Raw genomic sequence first — 26,892 nt, 5'->3', positions numbered from 1 at the left:
TATTTTTGAGGTTCGGATTTGTCTCGCAAAACACTTGACGAAAGGTCTCGGTTCGGATTTAAGGTATTGGATTCGGATTTTTTTTGAAAAAAACATAAAAAGTTTAAAAATCAAGTTTTTGGGCTTATTTTCACTCCTAGGCTATTATTAACCTCAATAACATTCAATAACAAGCATTTCCACTAATTTACAGTGTATTGTGAACACCTCACAATATAGTTATTAGTCCAAAACGTTGCAACAAGGTATCTTTCTGGACTGCGTAGAGGAGTGGGTCACCACAATATCTTAAAAACCCTGAACTTTTATGATTCGCACCAATAATTGTACCTGGACTGCGTAGAGGAGTGGGTCACCACAATATCTTAAAAACCCTGAACTTTTATGATTCGCACCAATAATTGTACCTGGACTGCGTAGAGGAGTGGGTCACCACAATATCTTAAAAACCCTGAACTTTTATGATTCGCACCAATAAATGTACCTGGACTGCGTAGAGGAGTGGGTCACCACAATATCTTAAAAACCCTGAACTTTTATGATTCGCACCAATAATTGTACCTGGACTGCGTAGAGGAGTGGGTCACCACAATATCTTAAAAACCCTGAACTTTTATGATTCGCACCAATAATTGTACCTGGACTGCGTAGAGGAGTGGGTCACCACAATATCTTAAAAACCCTGAACTTTTATGATTCGCACCAATAATTGTACCTGGACTGCGTAGAGGAGTGGGTCACCACAATATCTTAAAAACCCTGAACTTTTATGATTCGCACCAATAATTGTACCTGGACTGCGTAGAGGAGTGGGTCACCACAATATCTTAAAAACCCTGAACTTTTATGATTCGCACCAATAATTGTACCTGCACTGCGTAGAGGAGTGGGTCACCACAATATCTTAAAAACCCTGAACTTTTATGATTCGCACCAATAATTGTACCTGGACTGCGTAGACGAGTGGGTCACCACAATATCTTAAAAACCCTGAACTTTTATGATTCGCACCAATAATTGTACCTGGACTGCGTAGAGGAGTGGGTCACCACAATATCTTAAAAACCCTGAACTTTTATGATTCGCACCAATAATTGTACCTGGACTGCGTAGAGGAGTGGGTCACCACAATATCTTAAAAACCCTGAACTTTTATGATTCGCACCAATAATTGTACCTGGACTGCGTAGAGGAGTGGGTCACCACAATATCTTAAAAACCCTGAACTTTTATGATTCGCACCAATAATTGTACCTGGACTGCGTAGAGGAGTGGGTCACCACAATATCTTAAAAACCCTGAACTTTTATGATTCGCACCAATAAATGTACCTGGACTGCGTAGAGGAGTGGGTCACCACAAGATATATTAAAAACCCTGAACTTTTATGATTCGCACCAATAAATGTACCTGGACTGCGTAGAGGAGTGGGTCACCACAATATCTATTAAAAACCCTGAACTTTTATGAATCGCACCAATAAATGTACCTGGACTGCGTATAGGAGTGGGTCACCACAAGATATCTTAAAAACCCTGAACTTTTATGAATCGCACCAATAAATGTACCTGGACTGCGTAGAGGAGTGGGTCACCACAATATATATTAAAAACCCTGAACTTTTATGATTCGCACCAATAAATGTATCTGGACTGCGTAGAGGAGTGGGCACTGGGCACCACAATAAAATATATAAAAAACCTTCAACAGATCTGCATTACACTACACATACGGCTGCTCCTCCATCCTCTCCATCATATACATGTTGGAGTTTTAGCGTGTGACAACCTCTTGTTTTTGATAATGTCAGTGCATTTGGAATATTTTTCAATTTGCCCCACACCACTGAATGTACTTTATCTATGATACGCAATACGCATCTATCTATCTTGACTGCGTAGTGTGGTGGCCCCGGTACACAATTTGGTACCGAGGCCACAATATAATTAAAAAACCCTCCACGTGTCGGAATTCCACCAAACAAGTATCTGGACTGCATAGTGGGGTGGCCCCGGTACCCAATTTTATACCGGGGCCACAATACCTCCTCCAAACATGCTACAGACAATTCGTCATTGAGAGACCCCAGACAGACAGGGTCGAAGTGTTATTGTTTGACTTTGTAAACCCAAAAAAATGTCCCTGTTGCACATAGTCGTGCAATGAAGACTGACTTTTTCATTTAAAGGCACGATCTTTAAAGTGTAGTGTTTGTAAGTCTAAGTCATATTATACTTTTGGTAAAATTGGTTTTTTTTGTTCCTCTTTATGGTAATTAATTAGTAATAGAATTAAAGTAGGAAATAGAATTAAATAGAATTAAAGTAGGAAATAGAGTGGTATAGAGTTGTAGTGTGGTATAGATAGAGTGGTCCACACAATATAATAATAAAACCCTCAACTGGTCTGAATTCCACCAAACAAGTATCTTGACTGCGTAGTGTGGTGGCCCCGGTACACAATTTGGTACCGGGGCCACAATACCTCCTCCAAACATGCTACAGACAATTCGTCATTGAGAGACCCCAGACAGACAGGGTCGAAGTGTTATTGTTTGACTTTGTAAACCCAAAAAAATGTCCCTGTTGCACATAGTCGTGCAATGAAGACTGACTTTTTCATTTAAAGGCACGATCTTTAAAGTGTCAGAAAGAGAGAGAAGACACAGGAGAGGAGAGTTGTAGCTGGGGACCTGGGGTGGAAGCTCCCAGGCTCCCCCAGCATTGCCTGGAAGTCTGAGCGTGGTGACTGAGCCAGGGCAAGGAATGTGTGCCCTGGATGAGGGGGAGAACTCCATGCCACTATAGTGAACCCAAGAGAGAGGGGGACACTGCACATGGAAGAGGCCCTGGAGTGAGGGCTGCTACAAGAGGCATGGTAGCTGTAGTGTCAGATCCTGAGGCTGAGAGTACACAGAGTGACGTGTCAGAGCACAGGAGACATTATCCCCGCAGAGGAGGGATGAGCTGCAGTTGAGAGGTATGTTGTTGAAATAGGACATGCACACTTTAACAAACCAATCATTTCAGCGACAGGGCCTACCAAACAACTTTGACTGAAATGATTGGTTTGTTTGGGCCCCCACACCAAAAAAGCTATTCATCTCTCCCTGTACAGACTAAACAGGCTCTACTGAGGCAAGATGTCGTCCTCATCCTCAACCTCTGATTCCTCTCCCCCTACAGTGTCTACTTCCTCCTCATCACACATTATCAATTCGTCCCCGCTGGACTCCACAACCACAGGTCCCTCTGTAGTATCTGGAGGGCAGTGCTGTACTTCATTGAGGAATTGATTATTCATTTTTATAAACATCATTTTTTCAACGTTGTGAGGAAGCAACCTCCTTCGCCGCTCACTGACCAGGTTCCCCGCTGCACTAAAAACTCTTTCCGAGTACACACTGGAGGGGGGACAACTCAGGTAAAATAGAGCCAGTTTGTACAGGGGCTTCCAAACTGCCTTTTTTTCCTGCCAGTAACAATATGGACTGTCTGACATGTCTACTTGGATGGTGTCAGCAAAGTAATCATCCACAATTTTTTCTATTGTCACAGCATCCAATGCAGCGAGAGTAGACATGTCTGCAATGGTTGCCAGGTCCTTCAGTCCGGACCAGATGTTATCAGCATCCCCGCCAGTGCCTCTTTTGGGAAAACTGAGCTTTTTCCTCGCAGCCATAGATGTGGAAGAAAATGAGGGTGGAGCTGTTGGCATGTCACGGTCCTCTTCAGAGGACAATCTCCTGACCAGCAGGTCTTTGCACCGCTGTAGACTTGTGTCCGCCGGAAACAGAGACACAACATACGCTTTAAACCGAGGATCGAGCACGGTGGCCAGAATGTATTCCTCTGACTTTAAAAGAGTGACCACCCTCGGATCCTGGCAAAGCGTACGAAGGGCTACATCCACAAGAGCTACATGCTTGCTGTAATCGCAATGGCTTACCAGCTCCTCCCTCACTTTCTCCAGCTGCTTCTGCAACAGCCTGATCAGGGGAATGACCTGACTCAAGCTGGCAGTGTCGGAACTGACTTCTCGTGTGGCAAGTTCAAATGGCTGCAGAACCTTGCACAACACGGAAATCAGTCTCCACTGCGCTTGACTCAGGCGCATCCCCACTCCTTTGCCTATGTCGTAGGTGGCTGTGTAGGCCTGAATGGCCTTTTGCTGCTCCTCCATCCTCTGCAGCATATAGAGGGTGGAGTTCCAGCGCGTCACAACCTCTTGTTTGAGGTGATGGCAGGGCAGGTTCAAGCTTTTTTGATGTGCCTCTAGTCTGCGGTAGGCACTGGCTGAATGCCGAAAGTGTCCAGCAATTTTGCGGGCCACCGCAAGCATCTCCTGCACACCCCTGTCACTATTGAGGTAATGCTGCACCACCAAATTAATGGTGTGGGCAAAACATGGGACGTGATGGAAATTGCCCATATTTAATGCCCGCACAATGTTACTGGCATTGTCTGACACCACAAATCCCCATGAGAGTCTAAGTGGGGTAAGCCACTGGGAGATAATTTCCCTCATTTTCTCTAATATGTTGTCAGCGTTGTGCCTCTTATTAAAGCCTGTAATGCACAATGTTGCCTGCCTTTGCATGAGCAGCCATTTTGTAGATGCTGCTACTGATGCAGCTGTTGCTGTTGCTGCGGAAGGGGATGCATCTACCCAGTGGGCTGTCACAGTCATATAGTCCTTCATTTGCCCAGAACCACTTGTCCACATGTCCGTGGTTAAGTGGACAGTGGGTACAACCGCATTTTTAAGAGCACTGAGGACACTTGATCGTACTTCTCTGTACATTTTTGGTATCGCCTGCCTAGTGAAGTGGAATCTCGAGGGGATTTGGTACCGGGGACACAATACCTCCATCAACCCTCTAAATCCCACTCCACTGATGGCGGACACCGGGCGCACGTCTAACACCAACATTGCAGTTACAGCCGCAGTTATACGCTTTGCAATAGGGTGACTACTATCGTATTTGGTGGTCATGGCAAACGACTGTTGGACGGTCAATTGTTTGGTGAAAGACTTAGCGGTCTTACGACTTCCCCTCTGGGAAGATGACCGACTAACAGCAGCAACAGCAGCAGTGGCAGTAGTAGGCGTACCGCTGCAGGATTCCTCGGATGAATCCCGTATTGAGGAGGACTCAGTCTGGCTGCTGACTTGGGCTGCAGGACTGAATCTGATGGAGATTGTGGAGGAAGTTGACGAGGAGGGTGTTGCTGGTGTGTATCCAACTGGACCACGGGATTTAGGTGTCCCTGTACCGATGAGGGTCCTAGCCCCAGTTCCTGAACTAACCACTGAACTATGAAGGTTATTCAGGTGACGTATAAGGGAGGATGTTCCTAGGTGGGCAAGATCCTTACCCCTGCTTATTTGAGCTTTACATAAGCTACATATTGCCATACATTGGTTGTCTGGATTTGGATAAAAATAACTCCAGACCGAAGAGGTGCATTTTTTGGTCTTCTGACCAGGCATGACGATGGGCTTTTTCATCCCATGGACATCAGCTGTTTCCCCCCCTGGTGCCTCATTTACAATAACCACATCACCATCCTCATCATCAAGTTCCTCCACAGCGCCAGCTACATCATCAATAGCCTCCTCCCGAGCCACCTCTTCCCGTACAGTGATGGGAAGGTCAGGCTTGACAACCACCAACACCCTTGGACTCGCCTTGGGGATTTGTGATAATTTCTCTTTAGAAGGCAGAGTTGTTTGCTGTTTTGTTGCTGACAGCATAACTCTCTTCAATTTTTTGTAGGGGGGGGGAGGAGGAGGAGGGCTAAGATCCGTGGGTGAAGCTGAACCACTAGTCATGAACACGGGCCAGGGCCTAAGCCGTTCCTTGCCACTCCGTGTCGTAAATGGCATATTGGCAACTTTACGTTTCTCCTCAGATGATTTTAAGTTTCTCTTTTTGCTACTTTTTCTTAACTTGGGCTTTTTGGATTTTACATGCCCGGTACTACGAGATTGGGCATCGGGCTTGGAAGACGACGTTGATGGCATTTCATCGTCTATGTCATGACTAGTGGCAGCAGCTTCAGCATTAGGAGGAAGTGGGTCTTGATCTTTCCCTACTTTATCCTCCAAATTTTTGGTCTCCATTATATGTAGCACAAGATACTGCAGAATGTGTGAACTTGGTAATATTGCAGTACCAATGGACTTATACTGCTGGATTGGTTTTGCAAATTTGGTTATAATTATTATTTTTTATTTTTTTTTTAAATTTTTTATTTTTTTTTACTTTTTTCTTATTTTTAAAAAACTTGGGAATAGTGGGGAAATAACTATGCCCTTAGAAGCACAGAGCACAGGACACAGCACCACTGGACTGAACAGGACACGGCACAGGACCCAGCAGCACTACGGAACTCAGCAGGACAGAGCACAGGACACAGCACCACTGGACTGATACTGCAGAATGTGTGAACTTGGTAATATTGCAGTACCAATGGACTTATAATGCTGGATTGGTTTTGCAAATTTGGTTATAATTATTATATATTTTTTTTTTTTTAAATTTTTTATTTTTTTTTACTTTTTTTTTATTTTTTAAAAACTTGGGAATAATGGGGAAATAACTATGCCCTTAGAAGCACAGAGCACAGGACACAGCACCACTGGACTGAACAGGACACGGCACAGGACCCAGCAGCACTACGGAACTCAGCAGGACAGAGCACAGGACACAGCACCACTGGACTGATACTGCAGAATGTGTAAACTTTGTAATATTGCAGTACCACTGGACTTTTACTGCTGAATGTGTGAACTTGGTAATATTGCAGTACCAATGGGCTTATACTGCAGGATTGGTTGTGAAAATTTTGTGGTAATTAAAAAATATTAAAGTAGTTTTTGGTATTTTTTAAAAAAACTTTTTTTTATTTTTTTAAACACAGGGGAATATTGGGGAAATAACTATGCCCTTAGAAGCACAGAGCACAGGACACAGCACCACTGGACTGAACAGGACACAGCACAGGACCCAGCAGCACCACTGACCTCAGAAGGACAGAGCACAGCACACAGCACCACTGGACTGATACTGCAGAACACAGCACAGCACAGCACAGCACAGCACAGCACAGCACAGCACTAAACAGCACAGCACAGCACAGCACTAAACAGCACAGAACTAAACAGCACAGAACTAAACAGCACAGAACTAAACAGCACAGAACTAAACAGCACAGAGGACCACCTAACACACCCTCCCTCTACCCTGATCAATGCCCGAGTGAAGATGGCGGCGACTAGCGGGGAATTTATAGGATCCGAGTATCGCGAGATCCGACAACAGGATTATGAGTCAGAGCCTCAGTTTCACTTTTGAATTTGGCGCCAATACCCGGATCTGTCTCGGATCCGACTCGGATCCGCAACGTTCGGGTGGGCTCGGATTTCAGAAATCCGAGTGCGCTCATCCCTACTCGTAACACCGCCAGCCAGTGTCTCCGGGCAACTGAGTTACTATACATTTTTATAGCAAACTGAAACCACAATTGATTTTCTATTACCGTGATAAACGGCAATAGCAAAATTAATTGTATCGCGCCATATTTATAATAAGGCATGCTGAGATTGTACAAATACGGTGGCCAGACTGACATACCCACTGATCAATATGGCTGCTTACTATACAGAGAAACTGACATGTGTGTGTGTATATATATATATATATATATATATATATACACATATATATATATATATATATATATATATATATATATATATATATATATATACACATATATATATATATATATATATATATATATATATATATATATATGTGTATATATATATATATATATATATGTATATATATATAAATACATTTATAGAAATAATTTGGTAAAGACTGCACTCACATCTTCAAGTAAATCCTCCTTTGGGGTGCTCCACAATAGCTCCTATTTCCATAGTAACTAGTACATATACAAAGGGTAGAAGGCACTCACCATTTAAAAACAAACAGATTATTCTTTATTTTCAAACCAGTTTCTGTACATTGTAATCAATGTTTCGGTCTCACATCCAGAGCTCTTTCAAGACAAATTTATATTGAACAGCAAGCAAGACAAGTATTGAAAAAGGTCTGGATGTGAGACCGAAACCTCGACTACGATGTAAAGAAACTGGATTGAAAATAAAGAATAATATTTTTGTTTTAAATGGTGAGTGCCCTCTACTCTTTGAATATATATATATATATATATATATATATATATATATATATATATATATACATAAGTTAACCCGTGCATGATACTCATGCATTCTAGTCAAATCAAGCTACTTAAGGTGTTAAAAAGGTTCTTGTCATGCATTTGGGCCTCAGGGGAAGAGCGTTACTTCCCGATGCAAGCGCCCTTTTTTAACGTGGTTTTGTCCACATGTCACCACCTCATCATTTTTCTCCATCACCTCATCCTTCATCTTCATCGCCACATCCTTCATCAAGCTACTTAAGGTGTTAAAAACTCCCCACTGTCACCCCCGGCAACCACCAACCACTCCCAACTGTCACTACTCCTTCAAGAAATATATATGTCAGTGTATAACTCTGCCCAGCAGGTGGCGCTGCAGCTTTTTTTTTTTTTTTTCACACACGCCACTAGGCATTTATATAGTAGATATATATATATATATATATATATATATATATATATATTTATTTATATATATATATATATATATATATATATATATATATATATATATATTTATTTTTATATATATATATATATATATATATATATATATATATATATAGTGTTTACTTTGTTGACTTTGAGTTTTTATTTTCTGGCTACTTGGATTTTGATACCTATATAATCAAGGAGAGGTGTTAGGCACAATGGCATGTAGGGTACACAATTACTTTAGTTGATGCCTTCCTAGATGTTGTGATATTTCCTAAATAAGCAGTTGTGTGCTCCATAAGATTATATTCTCCTGTCCGAGACCCCTCCTCCATTATTTGTAAGAAAAAGTAGTTGGTAAAAGCCAAGTATATAAAAAAAAATAGAAAGTTAAAATGAACAAACAATATGAATAGCTTAGTACAGGCTTGGCCAACCTGTGGCTCTATTGGCTGGCTATCTACTGGCAAAGCATACTGGGGATTGTAGTTTCACAACACCTGGAGAGCCACATGGTGGCCAGGCCTGGCTTACTATATAACTAGATGCCTCTTGCATGGATTTAGAATAAATGTTTTATTATCTGGGTTTATTTAACCTAAATTCAAGTCTATCTGGGATCTGCTTTTTATTTAATATTTTATTTCAAATAAATATTCTTTTTATACCTATATGTTCATTTTTTTTTAGCAACAACATAAAGATTACAAGTTACAGAAGTAAACAAGTACAAACTAAGGAAGAAAATAATGTTATATATCCTGCTAGCCTATTTTGCTGTCAGGGAGGACATTGAAGTAGGTGAAGGTGAAAGTTGTCTAATAAACACTACCTTGATTTTAAAATAGTCAGCAGAAATATAATAGAGATGGATGGTTGGAAAATTAGTTGAAGGCTGTAAGTAAAGGCTAAATGTACAAAAGAGGGTTAGACCTGATAGTGTAAGTGATGAGAAATAACAGCTGGCCTACAGGAATGCTGAATTGTCAGACAAGGGAAGAAAACTGGAAAAAAAAGGAATTAAGAGCAATGTTTCAAGCCCTTCTATATAAAAGAATGAGGTTTGGAAAATAAGTTGTATATATAGGGACTTATTTACAGGTGAACATATTTGAGCTCAGACTGTACATAGGAAAAGACGCACATAAAAAAGCGTATTCATGTGCATACAATACTTTGAACTGGCTGCCTCTTAAATTAGCAGCATATGGAAAAAGCATATGTCAGGCGTAAGATGTGTATACTTGTGCTGCACGATAGCATCGAGAAGTGGCTTGACAGTGTTAGTAGTAAATAATATAGTAAGTCGCATTACCCTATGGGCCTGATTCATTAAAAAATTTAGCACAGTCTATAGTCTAGTATCCATTTTTGTCAGGATCTGCTATTGTTTTAATGAACCTTGGCTTCCGCAAAATGCCGAGGGAGCACACTGTATGATGTGTAGATCTGATACAAAGAGAGGTTGTCCTACTGGAATACACTGAGGTGTTTGACAATGTAGGCAAAATACTAAGGGTACACGAAGTGTGGGGATTTTGGCCATTTTGCTGAAGCCAAGGTTCATTAAAACAATAGCAGATCCTGACAAAAATGGATACTAGACTATAGATTGTGCTAAAAAAAAATCATGCAGACAGGAGGAGGAGGTGTCTAGATGCTTGTTTCTCCTTCTAAACCGCAGAACTGTCAATTTTTCCGAGTGTAGGGGCAACTGAAAGCCCCCTAAGGGCGCCACTGCCAAATACAGATTATGATAATGTTATCATATACTATACAAGAACTCACAATTCTTTATACTTATATAGTGTACTAGACACTAGACAGTGGTTAGAGATGGCATGGGGCGGACTGGCCATTGGGCTTACCGGGAATTTTCCTGGTAGGCCGGGGGCCTAATGAGGCAGACCATAGGCTGCTTAATGGGTTTTTTTTCATTACATTTTCTTTGGTTTCGTTTTTTTTTTCATCAGCGGGTGCTGGCGCTATCAGGGCCAGCCTAACATTTTGACGGATTAGGGGGAGAGCGAGGAGGACAGCGAAGGACACCCGGATCAGGGGTGCCAGCAGGGGAGCATCATTGTGGGCTCGGAACTAATCTTAAACCCCGCCCCCCCTTACGTGGCCTCCTTCTCCTTGTCCTATCCAGTAATAAAGACAGGTCACATGGGACGCGCACCATGTGTATAGTGCAGGAAGCGCGGCTGGAATAAGGTAAGTGTAAGTGTGAGGGTGTTTTATATCAATGTAATGGGAGTTAATGTAGTGTTTGTTAATGTAGTGTGTGTGCAGGGGTGCTTATGTCAGTATAGTGTGTGTGCATGTTTGTGCAGGGGGGCTTATGTTAGTATAGTGTGTGTGTGGGCAGGGGGGCTTATGTCACTGGAGTGGTATGAGGGCAGGGGGCTTATGTCACTGTAATGGGGTGAGGACAGGGGGGCTTATGTCACTAATGGGGGTGAGGGCAGGGGGGCTTATGTCACTGTAATGGGGGTGAGTGCAGGGGAGCTTATGTCAGTGTAATGGGGGTGAAGGCAGGGGGCTTATGTCACTGTAATGGGGTGAGGGCAGGGGGGCTTATGTCACTGTAATGGGGTGAGGGCAGGGGGGCTTATGTCACTAATAAGGGTGAGGGCAGGGGGGCTTATGTCAGTGTAATGGGGGTGAGGGCAGGGGGGCTTATGTCAGTGTAATGGGGGTAAGGGCTGGGGGCTTATGTCAGTGTAATGGGGGTGAGTGCAGGGGGGCTTATGACAGTGTAATGGGGGTGAAGGCAGGGGGCTTATGTCAGTGTAATGGGGGTGAGAGCATGGGGGCTTATGTCACTGTAATGGGGTGAGGGCAGGGGGGCTTATGTCAGTGTAATGGGGGTGAGGGCAGGGGGGCTTATGTCAGTGTAATAGGGGTGAGGACAGGGGGGCTTATGTCAGTGTAATGGGGGTGAGAGCATGGGGGCTTATGTCACTGTAATGTGGGTGAGGGCAGAGGGGCTTATGTCAGTGTAATGGGGGTGAAGGCAGGGGGCTTATGTCAGTGTAATGGGGGTGAAGGCAGGGGGCTTATGTCAGTGTAATGGGGGTGAGGGCAGGGGGGCTTATGTCAGTGTAATGGGGGTGAGGGCAGGGGGCTTATGTCACTGTAATGGGGGTGAGGGCAGGGGGGCTTATGTCACTGTAATGGGGGTGAGGGCAGGGGGGCTTAGGGCAATGGAATGGGGGTGAGGGCAGGGGGCTTAGGGCAATGAAATGGGGGGTGAGGTAGGTGATGACTAATGAGTGATGGTGGGGCAATTTAGTTTAATAGTGGGGGCCTATTAATTTAAGATGAGGAGGCAGGACTTTTCATTTAATGCTGGTTTGGGGCTATTAACTGAATGTGGGGCTGAGTTTGGAGAGGAGGGCTATTTATTAAATGTAGATACGAATAATTTAATGGCAGGGGTGGTTTGGGGAAATGGTTATATTTATTAAACATAAATGCTATTTATTGCTGGCCTGTTTGGAGGTAGGGAAATAGGTTAATTTATTAAATGGGAATACTCTTATTTTAATGGGGCTGGAGGGAGGCCTAATTATTAAATGTGTGTGCTATTGATTTAACGCTGGGGCTGGTTGGAGTTTTCTTAATTTAATGTACCCATTTTTTCCCCAGATAGGACTATCAACATTCCAAGATCCAGACAAGCAGCAACTGAGCTAAAGACACCAGCAGTCACAGGTAGGGAAAGCGACAAGAACAGAACACACATACTCGGGTACATACAGTGGGCACACAGACACAGTGAGCGCACACACACACAGGGACAGACACAGTGGGTACACACACATACTGGGCCCCGCCTACCATTTTTGGCCCCGCCCACATGAGGCCACTTTCAGACTTTTTTCCAGGGCCACTTTAAGTTCCCAATCCGCCCCTGGAGATGGCTACACTTTAGATCAGCTCTGTGCCCTTTCTCTCGTGTAATCATGATTGATCTTTCTTTTGGCTCTAGTGTGTGGCTTTTCCTTATGTTTCTCTAGTTTTTCTGTGAATGCAGTAAAAGTAAGTTACTTGTGACATTCTGCATTTCTTGGCTGCCGAGTGTTAGAACTTGGGATTTTGTATCTACGGGGGAACACACCGGATGATGTGTAGATCTGATACAAAGAGAGGTTGTCCTACTGGAATACACTGAGGTGTTTGACAATGTAGGCAAAATGCTGAGGCTACACGAAGTTTGGGGGTTTGGTAACTTACAACAGCAAGCAGTGTGCAACTAAAAATAGTTTTGGGGAGATTTAGTGAATCTTTGCTTGCAGTTAGAGTGTAAGATTATGATGGAAATGCATTCATTAAAAACTCAAAATTAGCACAACCCTAGATATTTACCACAAAGTGTAATTGTCTACGTGATACTGGTATTGGGATATCATCATAATATGTATATGACATAATTTAAGGAACAAGGAACATTTTCACACTAACACATTAACTAGCATTATATTTCTCTTTCTGGAATCTCCCTTAACGACAAATTGTTCAATTGATGTGAAATGAATCCTGATCTTCCTATTACTTTTCACGCCATGCCTGGAAGGTTACACCTTTCCTAGAAGCCAGCATCAAAACCTTCAATGGGTTGTTCAGCCTCCTGCACCAATACACACAGGTCAGCTGCCACTCAGGGGAATTAGAACTGTACTGAACAAGATACAGTAGAACTGTCCTAGCTGTACAGAATACTGACTAGTGGACAGAAAGAAGTAGTTGTGTTTATGGCATCTGTGTATGCTGTTAGAAATATGGATACAGACATTGGGATATGATACAGGTCTATTTCCGGGACAGACTCATCAGGATAAATACAGGGCTGTTACAGGAAAAGAAAAGCAGGTATTTGATTGGGAAAAGTGAATTTGTTAGATGTTGTGCTATTGCTTAATGGAGATTAATGGAGGAGAGATGCAAGCCTGCTGTATTTACAAAGGCCCACTGGGAGACCTTGGTTAATTAAGAGAGTTATTCTCACTCCTTCTTTTTCATATCTCCCCTGTTCTCCTGTACATTTCAATTGGTTAAATTTCTAGTGACTGCTCCTCATTTTAAATTTAAATGAACAAACAGAGAAAAAAATAGTGAATGTACATGTGTACAACTTAAAGGTACACTAACCGCAAATGTTTTAATTGTTTAATTGTGACCAGACTGGTGACATCATATTCCAGACATGATTGTATGTTCCATATGTACAGGTTATAACCAATTTCAGATATTTATGTCTTTCTTGTCTTTGTCTTTTCTTTGTTATGTTCAATGTCTTATATTTTTACCTATTAATATATCCATTAGGCAAATAAAAGGCAAAATGCCAAATAAAGTTAGTTTGCTTTTTCAGTCAATTTTACACATCAGTCAGTTTTACACATCAGTCAGTTACATACATCAAGCAGTTTTACACATCAGTCAGTTTTACACATCAGTCAGTTTTACACATCAGTCAGTTACATACATCAAGCAGTTTTACACATCAGTCAGTTTTACACATCATTCAGTTACACACATCAGTCAGTTACATACATCAAGCAGTTTTACACATCAGTCAGTTACACACATCAGTCAGTTACACACATCAGTCAGTTATACACATCAGTCAGTTTTACACATCAGTCAGTTATACACGTCAGTCATTTATACACATCAGTCAGTTACATACATTGGGCAGTTTTACACATCAGTTATTTATAAACATCAGTTATTTATACACATCAGTCATTTATACACATCAGGCAGTTATACACATCAAGCAGTTACACACATGAGTCATTTACACACATCAATCACTTACGCATTCGTGGGCAGCACGGTGGCTTAGTGGTTAGCACTTCTGTCTTACAGCACTGGGGTTATGAGTTCGATTCCCGACCATGGCCTTATCTGTGTGTGGTTTGTATGTTCTCCCCGTGTTTGCGTGGGTTTCCTCTAGTGTTCCAGTTTCCTCCCACACTCCAAAAACATACTGGTAGGTTAATTGGCTGCTATTAAATTGCCCTTACTCTCTATCGATCTGTTTGTGTGTATGTTAGGGGATTTCGATTGTAAGCTCCAGTGAGGCAGGGACTGATGTGAGTGAGTTCTCTGTACAGCGCTGCGGAATTAGTGGTGCTATATAACTAGATTATGATGATGATGAAGATATTATGTTAAATGTAACTGCATAGTATAAACTTACTCGCAATGATCATGTGTCAATTACGGCTTGTGATTTAAGCCCAAACATTTAAACCCTTGTGTAATAAATTTCCTATTACCTGGACTTTGTTCATTTCCAGTTTGTTTTTCTCATTATTTGCTTTTTCTGCTTTTTCTGCTGCTTTCTTCTGAAGCTGAGGACCTTTTCCGAAGAAGATGTAGTTCACAAACGCATATTCCAGCAACGCCAAGAACACAAACACAAAGCATCCCATTAAATAGATGTCTATAGCCTTGACATAAGGGATCTTTGGTAGGGTCTCTCTGAGATGGGTACTGATAGTAGTCATGGTCAGCACAGTGGTTATTCCTATAAGATAAGATACAAGTAAGTTTTCTTATGTACTATATACAAATCTTGTGACTCTGTTTCTATTTTGCTTGCATGGAGCGTTCGAAAAACTAACGATGGTGTACCCATGGTTGTTGTTTGACCTATCCACAATAGTGGTAGTAAAAGTAGTACATCTGCCTGAGTATAGTGGTAGTAAAAGTAGTACATCTGCCCGAGGAAGCAATTTTAATCAACTCTAAAATACAACTTCTTTTTTAAGGTGCTAGACGACCCAACTAAAAGGGGAGTTATAATGGACTTAATTATATAAAATAAAACAGATGTTATATCTAACATACAGGTGAGGGAGATTTTAGGAAATAGTTACTCCAACATGGTAACTTTTTATTGTGTTTTAACCTTATGTAAGGATCTTAAACCAAACAATTTTGGACAGCTCAGTCAGGCATTAAAGCTGACAGATTGGGAAAATGTTCTTTTGCAGAAAGCAAAGTGGCGATATGGCACACTAGAAAAATATTTTTAAAAAGTATTGTTGCAGGTATATATCTAATGGCAATAATGGTTTTAGGAATAAGAAGACAACAAAGTGGCTAAATAAAAAAGTAGTGTAGCTTCCAACCGTGCTACTCCGCAACTGCTCCCCTCTACTATCTTCTCTAAGTATTGTTCTCAGAGGAGAGAACTCTATGTTCATAGTCAACAGGGAGCAATGTGACTGCCAAAACCACAAGGCTTTTGAAGCCCAAAGATGCTGTGCGTATGAGCTGGCATTCTTGGACTCCTCAATTAAATTCTGCCCAGAGTAGAAGAGTTCTCTGATGTTCCCTTCATCTATGAGCAGGAAGTGCCGGAAGTGTGGATTGGTGCTTTTTTCAGCCTCACTATGTAACTGGTCCTGGCTCTGGATCTTGATGTACCATGTTGTGGGCTTTATAGGCAACAACATGGTAGAAGTGGACTGGTGAATGGGTGATAAAGGATTCTCATGTTGAAAAATCACTCATCCAGCACCCTAGGGGTTGCTCTTCCAGAGTAGTCCAATCCACAGGTTTCTGATACCACAGGAAGGTAGGCAGTCAACGGAACTATGGAAATGAGCTGAATCTCTCATTGGTATAGGTCACTGTTTCTCAACTCCAGTCCTCAGGGACCCCTAACAGTGCAGGTTTTCCAGGTTACAAGTGAAATAATTAGTACCACCTGTGAATCTTTCACAATGTGTTAGTAATGAATACACCTGTGCTCCAGCAAAGAGATATGGAAAACATGCACTGTTAGGGGTCCCTGTGGACTGGAGTTTGGAAACACTGGTGTAGGTGGAGCTAGGGTCTGGAGGTCACCTGGCACAATGTGTGGGTAACTGAAAGAAGGAGCGCACTTTATACTCTGCTAGACATGGGTTTTTTCATGGTAACAAATGGGTGCGGCAACAAAACTCTTTGTTGACTTCTAAGTATACTGTATATACAGTATATATACACACAGATGGAATGCATTTAATTTAGTCTAATAGTATACACAGAGAGGGAAGAATGGAATTGCAATGCACTAACCCCTCTATTGTATCACCATGGGAGTGCCACGGGATTAAGAGTGGGCAGTTTAACCCAGCATGCCAAGAGGCAGGGCTTGATGGTGATGTTAGACTAAATTAAGTGCGCTCCACCTGTATATATTTTATAGATACGCGTGTGTGTGTCTGTATGTCTATGTTTGTTTAATAGGAAATGCATACAAAATTACCTAGGGCAACTCTTGCAGCAGATGCATCATAGTTGATCCAGAAAGATACCCAGGACAGAATAGTAATGAGTGTAGAAGGCATGTATGTTTGTAAGATGAAGTAGCCAATATTTCTTTTAAGTCGAAAACTCAATGACAGTCGAGGATAAGAACCTGGAAATAAAAAAAAAAACACACAAAAGTAAACCAACCGTGCCAATGCTAATTCCCAGACTACAATGTGTTGAATTCTTACCAGTGGAAAACACAACTTTCTTTGAAACCATTTTGTAATCCACAATGGAAAACTGAGGTAGCTCGATCTTCTCAACTCCTGTGATTGCTTTATCTCCTCCATTCCAGTAGAACTCTATGTCATCTGTTGTATAGCCATCTGCAATATAAGGTCGCATGTTACAATTGACACCATTAAACTAGACAGTGAGGTTAGACAAATCATTTCTCTTTTCCTGAAACTTGGATTAAAGGCTGAAAGGCTGATTTTAGGCCAAATGTTGATTTTCTCTGGCCCATCAAAATCAGGGTGTCTGGGGGCCAAGATTATATATAAATAGTAGTCAGTGATTTTTTCATCAGAGATAGTCCATAACAAATTCCCTAGATTACCCTATTACCATCCTCTACACTGCTAACGGAAGACAACAACCCTCTGACCAACATTACAACACACACAGCCCACTCAATACTTTTACCTTTGTGTTCTAGCTGGTCCAGTGGGCAATATGATGTAGCACATGTCCTTGTCTTTCAAACTCCCATTGTCCTATAGAGTGTAAGCTTGTGAGCAGGGTTCTCTTTCCTCTCTGTCTGTCTGTATTACTCAGTATTGTCTTATTAATGTTTGTTCCCAATTGTAAAGCGCTACGGAAGTTGATGGCGCTATATAAATAAATGTTGATGATGGCGATGATGATGATGAACATTTGAAAAGAAAAATCAATTTTAGAGGATTTAATTCCCTTCATGGTAAGTTCCCTTTAAGTTTTCTCTTCTGAGCTCTAAACTTGTCAGCTTTCCAAAATATATTATCAATGTAAGTTGTTGCCATCACTTGAAGATATGTTTAAACATTCTAGAAAATCAATTACTTTGCTTTTCATTGTCATTTTATCACTTAGTAAAATGTATAAATTATATTATTTGAATATGAATGGCATTTATAGGAAAACCACTCATACTTGCTAGTGACATTAGAACTGTTTCTTTCTGTACTTGTCACTTTGTCATGTGTGGTGATGTATGATGACATTCTGGACCACCAGGTTGGATTAGACAGAAGTGCTGTATAAGCCATGGATGACAATCTGTAACACTGGAAGCACAGATGGCCCATCCTGAATTCCGCTGTCCTCTCTGCCTCATTCCTTCCTCTGGGGGTAAGAGAACACACCATTTGTGCATTTGCAGCCCTGTGATACATAAACACCTTCTGTTGCTTGATTGTTTATGTGTTGATAAAAGCAATAATTTCCTTCTGTTTATAGAGGTGTTTGCTGCATTATGAAGAATAATTATATTTGAGGATGGCATAGGTTATCAACGAAGTGATCCCCACTCCAGGGTAGCAGAGAGCCCCTCTCTATTCCTCTTCTACTGTGCTGATGCGGCTTTCTATTTCTCCCGATAGTCCATTTTTTTGGTAATAAAATCTGTAGCTGGAAATGGTATTTGCTAAGAACTATAACTTATCCTCTATCTGGGGGTATCCGGGATAAGTTTTAGTGAAGCAGAAATAATATGTTGAATGGCTATCTCAGTTTTCCATTTGTTTCAAGAACGGTAGACTTATTTCTCACACATTTTCCAGTAATATTCCACTTTTCATTCTTCTAAGTAATATCCAGTATCTGAATTTAATATCCCACCTACACCAAACTCCCACCACTCTTAAAGTGAGACATCCATTCATCTTACTGCCAGTAATACAATCCCCTTAAAATCTATTTTGCTAGGTTTGTAAATCCATACTCAGACCTAATAATACATTACCCAGTAAGTGATCCTGCACTGTATTCAACCATTCAAATTGTAAATGAACTAATTGTGAATCCCTTTGCACTCTGCCCCATGTGGTGTGCCAGCATCTTTGAAAGGTTAGTGCAAGGAGTATGAATATTCCACAATCATCCAGGAAGTTATAAGTGTCTTATGCGTTCTCACTGATACTAAGGTCATAAGATTCATGAGCACAGTAGGCAAAGGGAGACCACCGTTATGTAACTGTAGCTCTGAGAAAGCGCTTCACTATAGGTCAGCAGATCTTCTTAAATAATGATATAAAACAAAGGTGACAGAACACTTTTAAGCAGTGTCAATCAGTCTAGGAGAGACTACATGCTTATCTGGTAATAATACCATGAATAACCTCTTCTTTGAGATTGTTCCATTTACTTTTTCTATTGAGCATTTTCAGACTAATATATGTGTTGGCAATACATGCACTTACTCTTGTAAATAATACATATTATAATTGGTGAGTTCTGAGTGTACTGTAAACACTTCAGAATTGATTGTACATTAGGAAAACATGTGTGGCATAAAAAGTGATGCACCCCTGCTGTCAATTATTACAGATCTTAGAAGTCACCGACCACAGAGATCTGTTACCTTTATAAAAGCACTGGGCCTGCAATCTCCTGCCTTTATAAGATGACATAACTCCTCCGCGGCTTGTTATATATATATTCATTTTCCAACCTATCTAGAGATCTGCCGGACATTATCCTATTACGCCTGCTACTTGACATATACACCCAAAAAATATTTTGCAGAGCGTATTATACTTGAAAACCAAGAATACACTCAAATCTTCCAGGTGTGCCTTAAATAATTTCTTATTAGAAGTATTTTCCCACTTTCTTCCGTTACTGTTGCTTCCAGAAATGGCTGAAGGTCAGGGCTCCTCTCTTCTTGTAACATGTTGAGCCTCTTCACTGTGCTAAGCAAAGATTCCTTCTAATTACCTTATACACTGCAACTATATCTCTGCAACCTTGAAGATCAGATTCATAGTTTGCCTCACACGTCTAGTGCTTATAGGTTCCTGTGTATAACCAGCCTTATTTAGTCTATTGCTTGAGTATTTGGGGTGCACGACTGTGGTGTCCATGTTCTTATGTAGAACATATTCAGCTACACTGCTTAGGACAGTGTTAGAGCAAGCAAAGCTGCTTATAGGTACATTCCCTGTCACATTCACATTGTAAACATCTGCATTGTCTTGCATTTAGTTATATTTTAAGCTGTCATTTTCCTGTCCTCTCCCTCGTTTGCCTTAAACTTGCATTGCGACATAAAGAGTCCTGGGGCCTGATTCATTAAGGATCTTAAATGAAGAGGATCCTTATTTCAGTCTTCTGGACAAAACCATGTTACAATGCAAGGGGTGCAAATGAGTGTTCTGTTTTGCACACAAGTTAAATACTGACTGTTTTTTCATGTAACACACAAATACTTGATAGCTTATTTGTACACTGACATTTAAAGTTGATATTTGTGTGTTACATGAAAAAACAGTCAGTATTTAACTTGTGTGCAAAACAGAACACTCATTTGCACCCCTTGCATTGTAACATGGTTTTGTCCAGGAGACTGAAATAGGGATCCTCTTCATTTAAGATCCTTAATGAATCAGGCCCCTAGTTATTGAATCATGCTACAGCAATTAAACAATGCAATTAAAAGAGGAGAGGTTGACTGTTGCAGATTCTGCTAACTTAAGGGTCCAGAGCTGAAATCATTCATTGGAGCAATTAATATTCCAATTTAAACAAGAGTATTGCTGTGCATATGGTCTAATCTAACTGTATCAGCCTGAACATCATCCAGTTACCAATTCACAGTCAATTGACCTAGAAAATTATGATAGTCAATGCTAGTGTATACATATATTGTGATAACTGAACATATTCTGAAAAGATTTAAACATATAAATCTAATATAACATTATTATAAACATTTATATAGTGCCTACATATTACATAGCGCTTTACAGAGAATACTTAACCGTTCACCTCAGTCCCTCCTGCCCCAAGGGAGCTTACAATCTATATTCCCTGACGATGTGTAGAACCAATGAACAGGATTCTACAAGCTTCATAAATGGAGACCACTCAGGTTTGAAAAACTTACAGAAAACTATTTTTTTTTTATATATTCATTTTTCAAAAATAAATCCCCTGACTCTTTTGTACTGTTCTTTTTTAAAGATCAAGAGACTGGTTAAGAACTAATTTATGTTTCAGGGACAGAAAGCAATACTGGAAACATTTGTTATTACACTCAATGAGGAGAAGAGATCGGCTAGAAATTTAATTTTGAAGCCTTCTCTAAATTTAGTGCCTGTTGCACAAGTAATTGAAATGGGCAATTTGACTGGAAGCACAGGTTGAAAATGGAACAATTATTTCTGCAATTATTTCCAGAATTTAAAATCTCACTATTAGTTTAATAAACTAAACAAGCTATGCTCACTGCCACTAATCAATTATAATGCACATGCCCTCTTACTGAATAACAATGTGATTTTCCATGAAGACCTGCCAGTTCATCTGTCATTATCAGTTTACTAAGGTGATTACTGTATATACAGAAATATAACACTGTGACTTTTGGATCTTAAAGCAAAATGTTTAAAAAGATTAAATATAATTAATAAACACCCTGTAGAGCTTTTGGAAGGACACTTTTCTTGCTATCATGTTACTCCAAGCTGGGCTGATTAACAAAAATAGGGGGAAAACATAATTATGTTTGTATGCCCCTATTCCTGTTAACCACTAGTGTGTCTGGCCAGCTAGATTTAAGTGGTATAAAATAGAAGTGGGATCTTCTAACCCTCACTTAGGACTCTTTTGGATGTGTGGACTTGAGAATTCCGTAAGGTAAGTAATGATTCTAGGGACCCTTCACTATTCCGTAAGGTAAGTAATGATTCCAGGGACCCTACACAATACACAAATAGCTCGTAAATTTCTGGTCTGTTGTACCTAAGTAAGAGAAACCTTAATATAATAACAAGTTGTTAAGTAAACTTTATTTGGACAAATAATGCATATGCCTCATTTAACCTATCTCTTCTTAAAACAAAATAATAAAAACGTATCACCCTCACTAATCTTATTGATTTGCTGTAGTTCAAGAGCTAAATGCATTTCAGCTGCAGAAGGACTATCTTTACCATGTTTACAACTGTATCATCACAGCATAGGGTTCTCTAATTAGCAACTGTACTTCACCGCAGGCTTTCAAACTGCAGTGCATCTCCATGTATCATATGTTTAACATTTTATATAACTGTTTTCTAAGCTGCCACCGGGTACAATCTTAATAAGTGAACACAAAGATTGTATAAACCTGCTTTGGGATTCATATTTATCCTTCCTTGGAGATATTATTTATATGGCAAGATACAGGTAGATATCATTTTATTAGATACACATGCACTATGATATGTACACACAGAATATATATAGGTTATTTTGTTTTCTGTTGGAACCCTCTGGGCCATCAGCCTAATAGCATTAGGAGATCTTGCCTCTGGTTTCAATAATATGAGTTTAGGGTTCCAGTTCTATGAGGACTAAGGGATTTGGTTTTATATACAAGCACTAAAAACATACACAGACACTTGGATATTGGGTGATTACCTACGGGGTGATTGCCTATGAGGTTCTAGTCTTAGAATTGAAAGTTACATCCTTGTTCTGCCATTTAGTTGTTCTATTTGTGTTTTTTTGTTGTGATTACAGTTGCATTACTACCTAAGTAAAAGGTGGTAGAGCTACAGACCCAGTTGCTGCTAAATGCAGCTGATTTTGTTGGGTCTCTCCTGGCTCTGCAATGCAGAACCAGAAATCAATATCAGTTAAGTTAAAATCCTTTAAATGGCCATAGAGGGGAATTGTGGCTCATGATTGGTCCTCTGGATCACCAACCCCCCACTTCTTGGCAGGGTTGTAAGAAGAAAGTGCTACGGCATTTCCCAAGACCCTGGCTAAAGTGGAGCGGGTCTTGCCAAGTGGTAGTGCAGCTATAATATACAAGTATTTGACTTTTGTTTTCACTTCTAATGCTTGTTTATGCCCCTCACCTTCAATTATGTGTTTAAATGGTTTAGAATGTTAAATTACAGATCTAAGCTTCTCTGGATTTTTGTTATACTTCTTGTGTATTTTTTTTGTACAGGGCATTATGTACTATATTGCTAAAAAAAATAGTTGAAATGAAATGTAGATACTATGTAAACTAATTATTGTTGGAGGGCATCTACAACTACAGTTTGATATTACTTGAGTGACAGGAGATGGCACTGTATCTTAAGTTGTCACTTTAAGTCTCTATTTATTGTGATAGTGTACTCTTTCCTACTTCTTCTAGTCGAGGAATGTTGTCAGTTTACCTGTACTGGTCACAGCTTTTCCCACTATCTTTCCTGGGGTATTGATGGTTAGAAGCATAACCTGCAACAGGTTATGGGCCCAGATACTGCACAACATAATAATACAGGCAATCTTAAAGTGAAATCTGCAAAGTGTATGTGATTAACGCAACACTGTATTTCAAAAGCGAATAAAGAAAAGAAAATGTCCGGCAGCTCAGAGCTTAAACTAGCAGTGGCTAAACTGAATAACGGCAATTATCAGCGGTGGAAATTTAAGTGTGAGATGCAGCTATTTAGATATACTTATCAAATGGGAAAATACATACAGGAGCATATAAATGGAATGCTAGAGACAGTAGTGCAACTCCATGCAATGGGTCAGGGCAGAAAAAATAGCCATACTTTGTGCAGTCTGCTGGACACATACAGAACACTGATTTAATGCCCTGGAAACAAAGCCTGTAGCAGAATTAACTCTAGACTTTGTGAAAACCAGGTATATAGATGTATACCAGCATAGAAAGGAACCCATACATGACATGGCTAGAGATATAAAGTCACACAATAAGGAAATAAGAGCATGTTTTAGATGCAAGTAACAAAGACTGTTGAAGAAAGTTTGTTCAAAATGGAAAACAGAGCAACAGAAAAAATTTCAAAAAAGGTCCAAGAAAGCAAAAATTGCACTCACTGACACATGCACAAAACAGTGAAGTGGACCTTTTAAAGCAACAGCTAAGAAACTTAGCATAAAAAAAATATTTGTTTATATTCCTAAAGAAATATGCGGCATGCTACAAAACTAAACAGTGGACGGATTCTTGCTGGATACAGTGAGAGTTCCAAAGGATACAGACTGAATAACAGACAAAGCTACTATCAGCAACAGCGTGACAAATTCTGAAGACCTAAGAAATTATTCGATGGCCTTGATACGTCTTGATACAGAGGAGAAATCCAACACTAAGCAGACCAATACACATTCTGAATAAATGATTGCGTGCAGTACAAAATCTGGCACCATGGGAGGAATGCACACAGTCAAGAACAGAGGGCGAAGTAAGGCATTCATCAAGATAAAACAAGGGTAAACCACCTGTGTCCTTCTCACACAAAGAGAGGCTGCAAATGGATATTCAAAGGTAAATGTAACACAGAAATGGGGTGTAGGGGGGGCACAAGCTTTTAAGGAAAATGGCTTTAGTGAACTAAACCTCAGCTGTTGATAAGGGGTGTTGGGAGTACAACAACAGCTACAGACTAAGTATTGCTTGCGTGACTGTGCTGGAGGTACAGCAGATGGTGCTGTATCTTACATTGTCACTGTGTAGTCTCTATTTATTGTGATAGAGTATTTTCATCTAATTCTTCTGGTTAAAGCCCCATGTTGTGAATGCTACCTGTACTGGTCATAGTAAAGCTATTCCTACAATCTTTCCCTACAGGTTGATGCGTGAACACAGAAGCAACCTGCAACAATCATAAGTTGTTATTTAACTTGCTTAGCTGAGAAGAAAATAATCAGTACCCATGGGCACCAAGAAAATAGTGCCACCTATTGCCGACTATTGCCAAATAAATATGAACATAATTAGTACTTTTATGGCTTTATTAAGCACTAATAACTTTGTATACTACACATTCATTATAAAGATTCTTTAACTGATATGTTTGTAAAGAAAAAAAACTATTGCTCAATGAAGATATTTTTAAAGCCATTAAGTGAAACAATTATGTTTAAAAACAATTGTCTATTAAAAATAAAGCAGCACATTATTCAGCAATGTCCATCTTCGCTAATGACTGCAGCTCGCAAGCAGGAATCTAGCCTTTTATGTGTTAAGTTCATTTTCTGGGCTTGCAGTGGATTCTGTGCCTATAATGTGTTTTCCAGTCGACTGCCAAAGCAGAGAGGAATACACAGGGTGTCATTAAATGTGATGTCCTGCCGGAAGTATTGTTAGTGGAACAGAAAATCAAAGCCCAATCCACTGTCTCTGTTTGATTGCTCGGCAAGACTGAATATATATTATTTTTCTGCTGATTTTCAACCATTCTCTGGTAGTACCCTGCATAGTCTATATCTTGTGTAAATAATATATGCCAGAGACATTTTTACACAAAGCTGTGCCTTGACGTCAGAGAGCCTAGTGCAAGCTACAAATTATAAATTAAGTAAATGAAGGATAAGATGAAATCACCCATATAGAACATAATATTTCTATAATTATCTTAACAAATAGTGCACACAGAGTAGGGGATAGGATACTAAGGATAGGGATGATAAAAGACAACCCATACACACTATCTGTGTGTCTATCTGTATTGTTGCCAGTCCATCTGTCTATCTGTGGATATAAGTTCATTGTTCTTTGCTGTGTAACAAGAAACACCACACCAACATAAGAACATTTATACTTTTGTTAAAACAGCAAAAGAAGTAAGATGATTGCTTTCCGTTCACACTCCCCAGCCTGGCATAGATTGCAAATGGGCCCTGATGGTGGTCCAAGTCTCATAGTGAAACCCTCCTTTAAACTTTCAGATTGCAAATAAAATCCTGCCACTGGGAAATGCCCACCTGACCATTAATTTCACTTTTAAAAATCACAGAAAGGAAACAGAGGAGGATTTGTTGGTGAAAGAATAGGGAGCTAGCGCATACATGCCGCACTTAAAGCCTGGTGTTACATAAGACATCACATCACAATGATGTGTCATTCACCCACCTGCACCCTTCATAGTTATTTCCTAAACAGGTCAGCTACTTCATGGACACATAAACTTCATAGATGCTTCCCAATCTTTCACCTGTTAAGGAGGTGAGGTCAAGAAAGATCTGCAGTCTACTTTTTATTGTATTAAACTGAAGTCACATATGTTCTCCCTTCTTCCTACCACATGATCACAAATACCATACAAGACATACTTGCCGGTTATGCTGAAAGGGGATGGAAACCTTGGGGTAAATGTAACAAGCTGAGAGTTTCTGGCTGGTTGGAAAAGTGGAGATGTTGCCTATAGCAACCAATCAGATGATAGCTATCATTTATTTAGTACATTCTACAAAATGAAAGCTAGAATCTGATTGGTTGCTATAGACAACATCTCCACTTTTCAAACCCGTTGGAAACACTCAGCTTGAAACATTTAACCCCTTGGCTCATTCACAATAGGTTTTGTGATTGGCCAGGGGCCTTAGCAGTGGAGGGGCATCCCTTGCCAAGAAGCCATATTATGGTAGGACAGAAGCTGATCACGAAAAACTGTGGTAAATATGATCTTGGAGTCTATATACCTTTTCCAGGTTTTAAAAGTTTGTTGTCGTATGTATCTTTGAATACATGAGTTTTAAACATTTTATGATATAATATAATAAATTTGTAGATATGGGAGTTTCTGAGGCTCACTGGAATCAATTACCTTATGCTGTGTCAGACCTTTTTTTTATTTAAATACAATTTTTATTGTTGTAGGTGATCTTGATGAATGATAAGAACAATGCATTTTCCAATGTAACTAGATATTAAGGAATGCCTTAACATTTTGCGATGGATCACGAA

The 26,892-nt window shown here is 40.2% G+C and overlaps 1 protein-coding gene across 1 annotated transcript in view; it reads right to left on the bottom strand.

Moving 5' to 3' along the window:
• GABRB1 (gamma-aminobutyric acid type A receptor subunit beta1) overlaps positions 1–26,892 on the bottom strand; it is a 364,190-nt gene that overhangs the window by 3,561 nt on the left and 333,737 nt on the right. The window contains exons 6-8 of the mRNA XM_075195245.1: positions 17,183–17,320; positions 16,948–17,100; positions 14,966–15,216 (exon numbers count right to left, since the gene is read on the bottom strand). Coding sequence (XP_075051346.1) covers positions 14,966–15,216; positions 16,948–17,100; positions 17,183–17,320 — 542 coding nt within the window. The remainder of the gene's footprint in view (positions 1–14,965; positions 15,217–16,947; positions 17,101–17,182; positions 17,321–26,892) is intronic.

The sequence above is a fragment of the Mixophyes fleayi genome, chromosome 1 (assembly GCF_038048845.1).
Source record: "Mixophyes fleayi isolate aMixFle1 chromosome 1, aMixFle1.hap1, whole genome shotgun sequence".
Classification (NCBI taxonomy): Eukaryota; Metazoa; Chordata; class Amphibia; order Anura; family Limnodynastidae; genus Mixophyes; species Mixophyes fleayi.
Note: the sequence above shows the minus strand (reverse complement) of the source record. Positions and strands in the feature narration are given on the sequence as shown.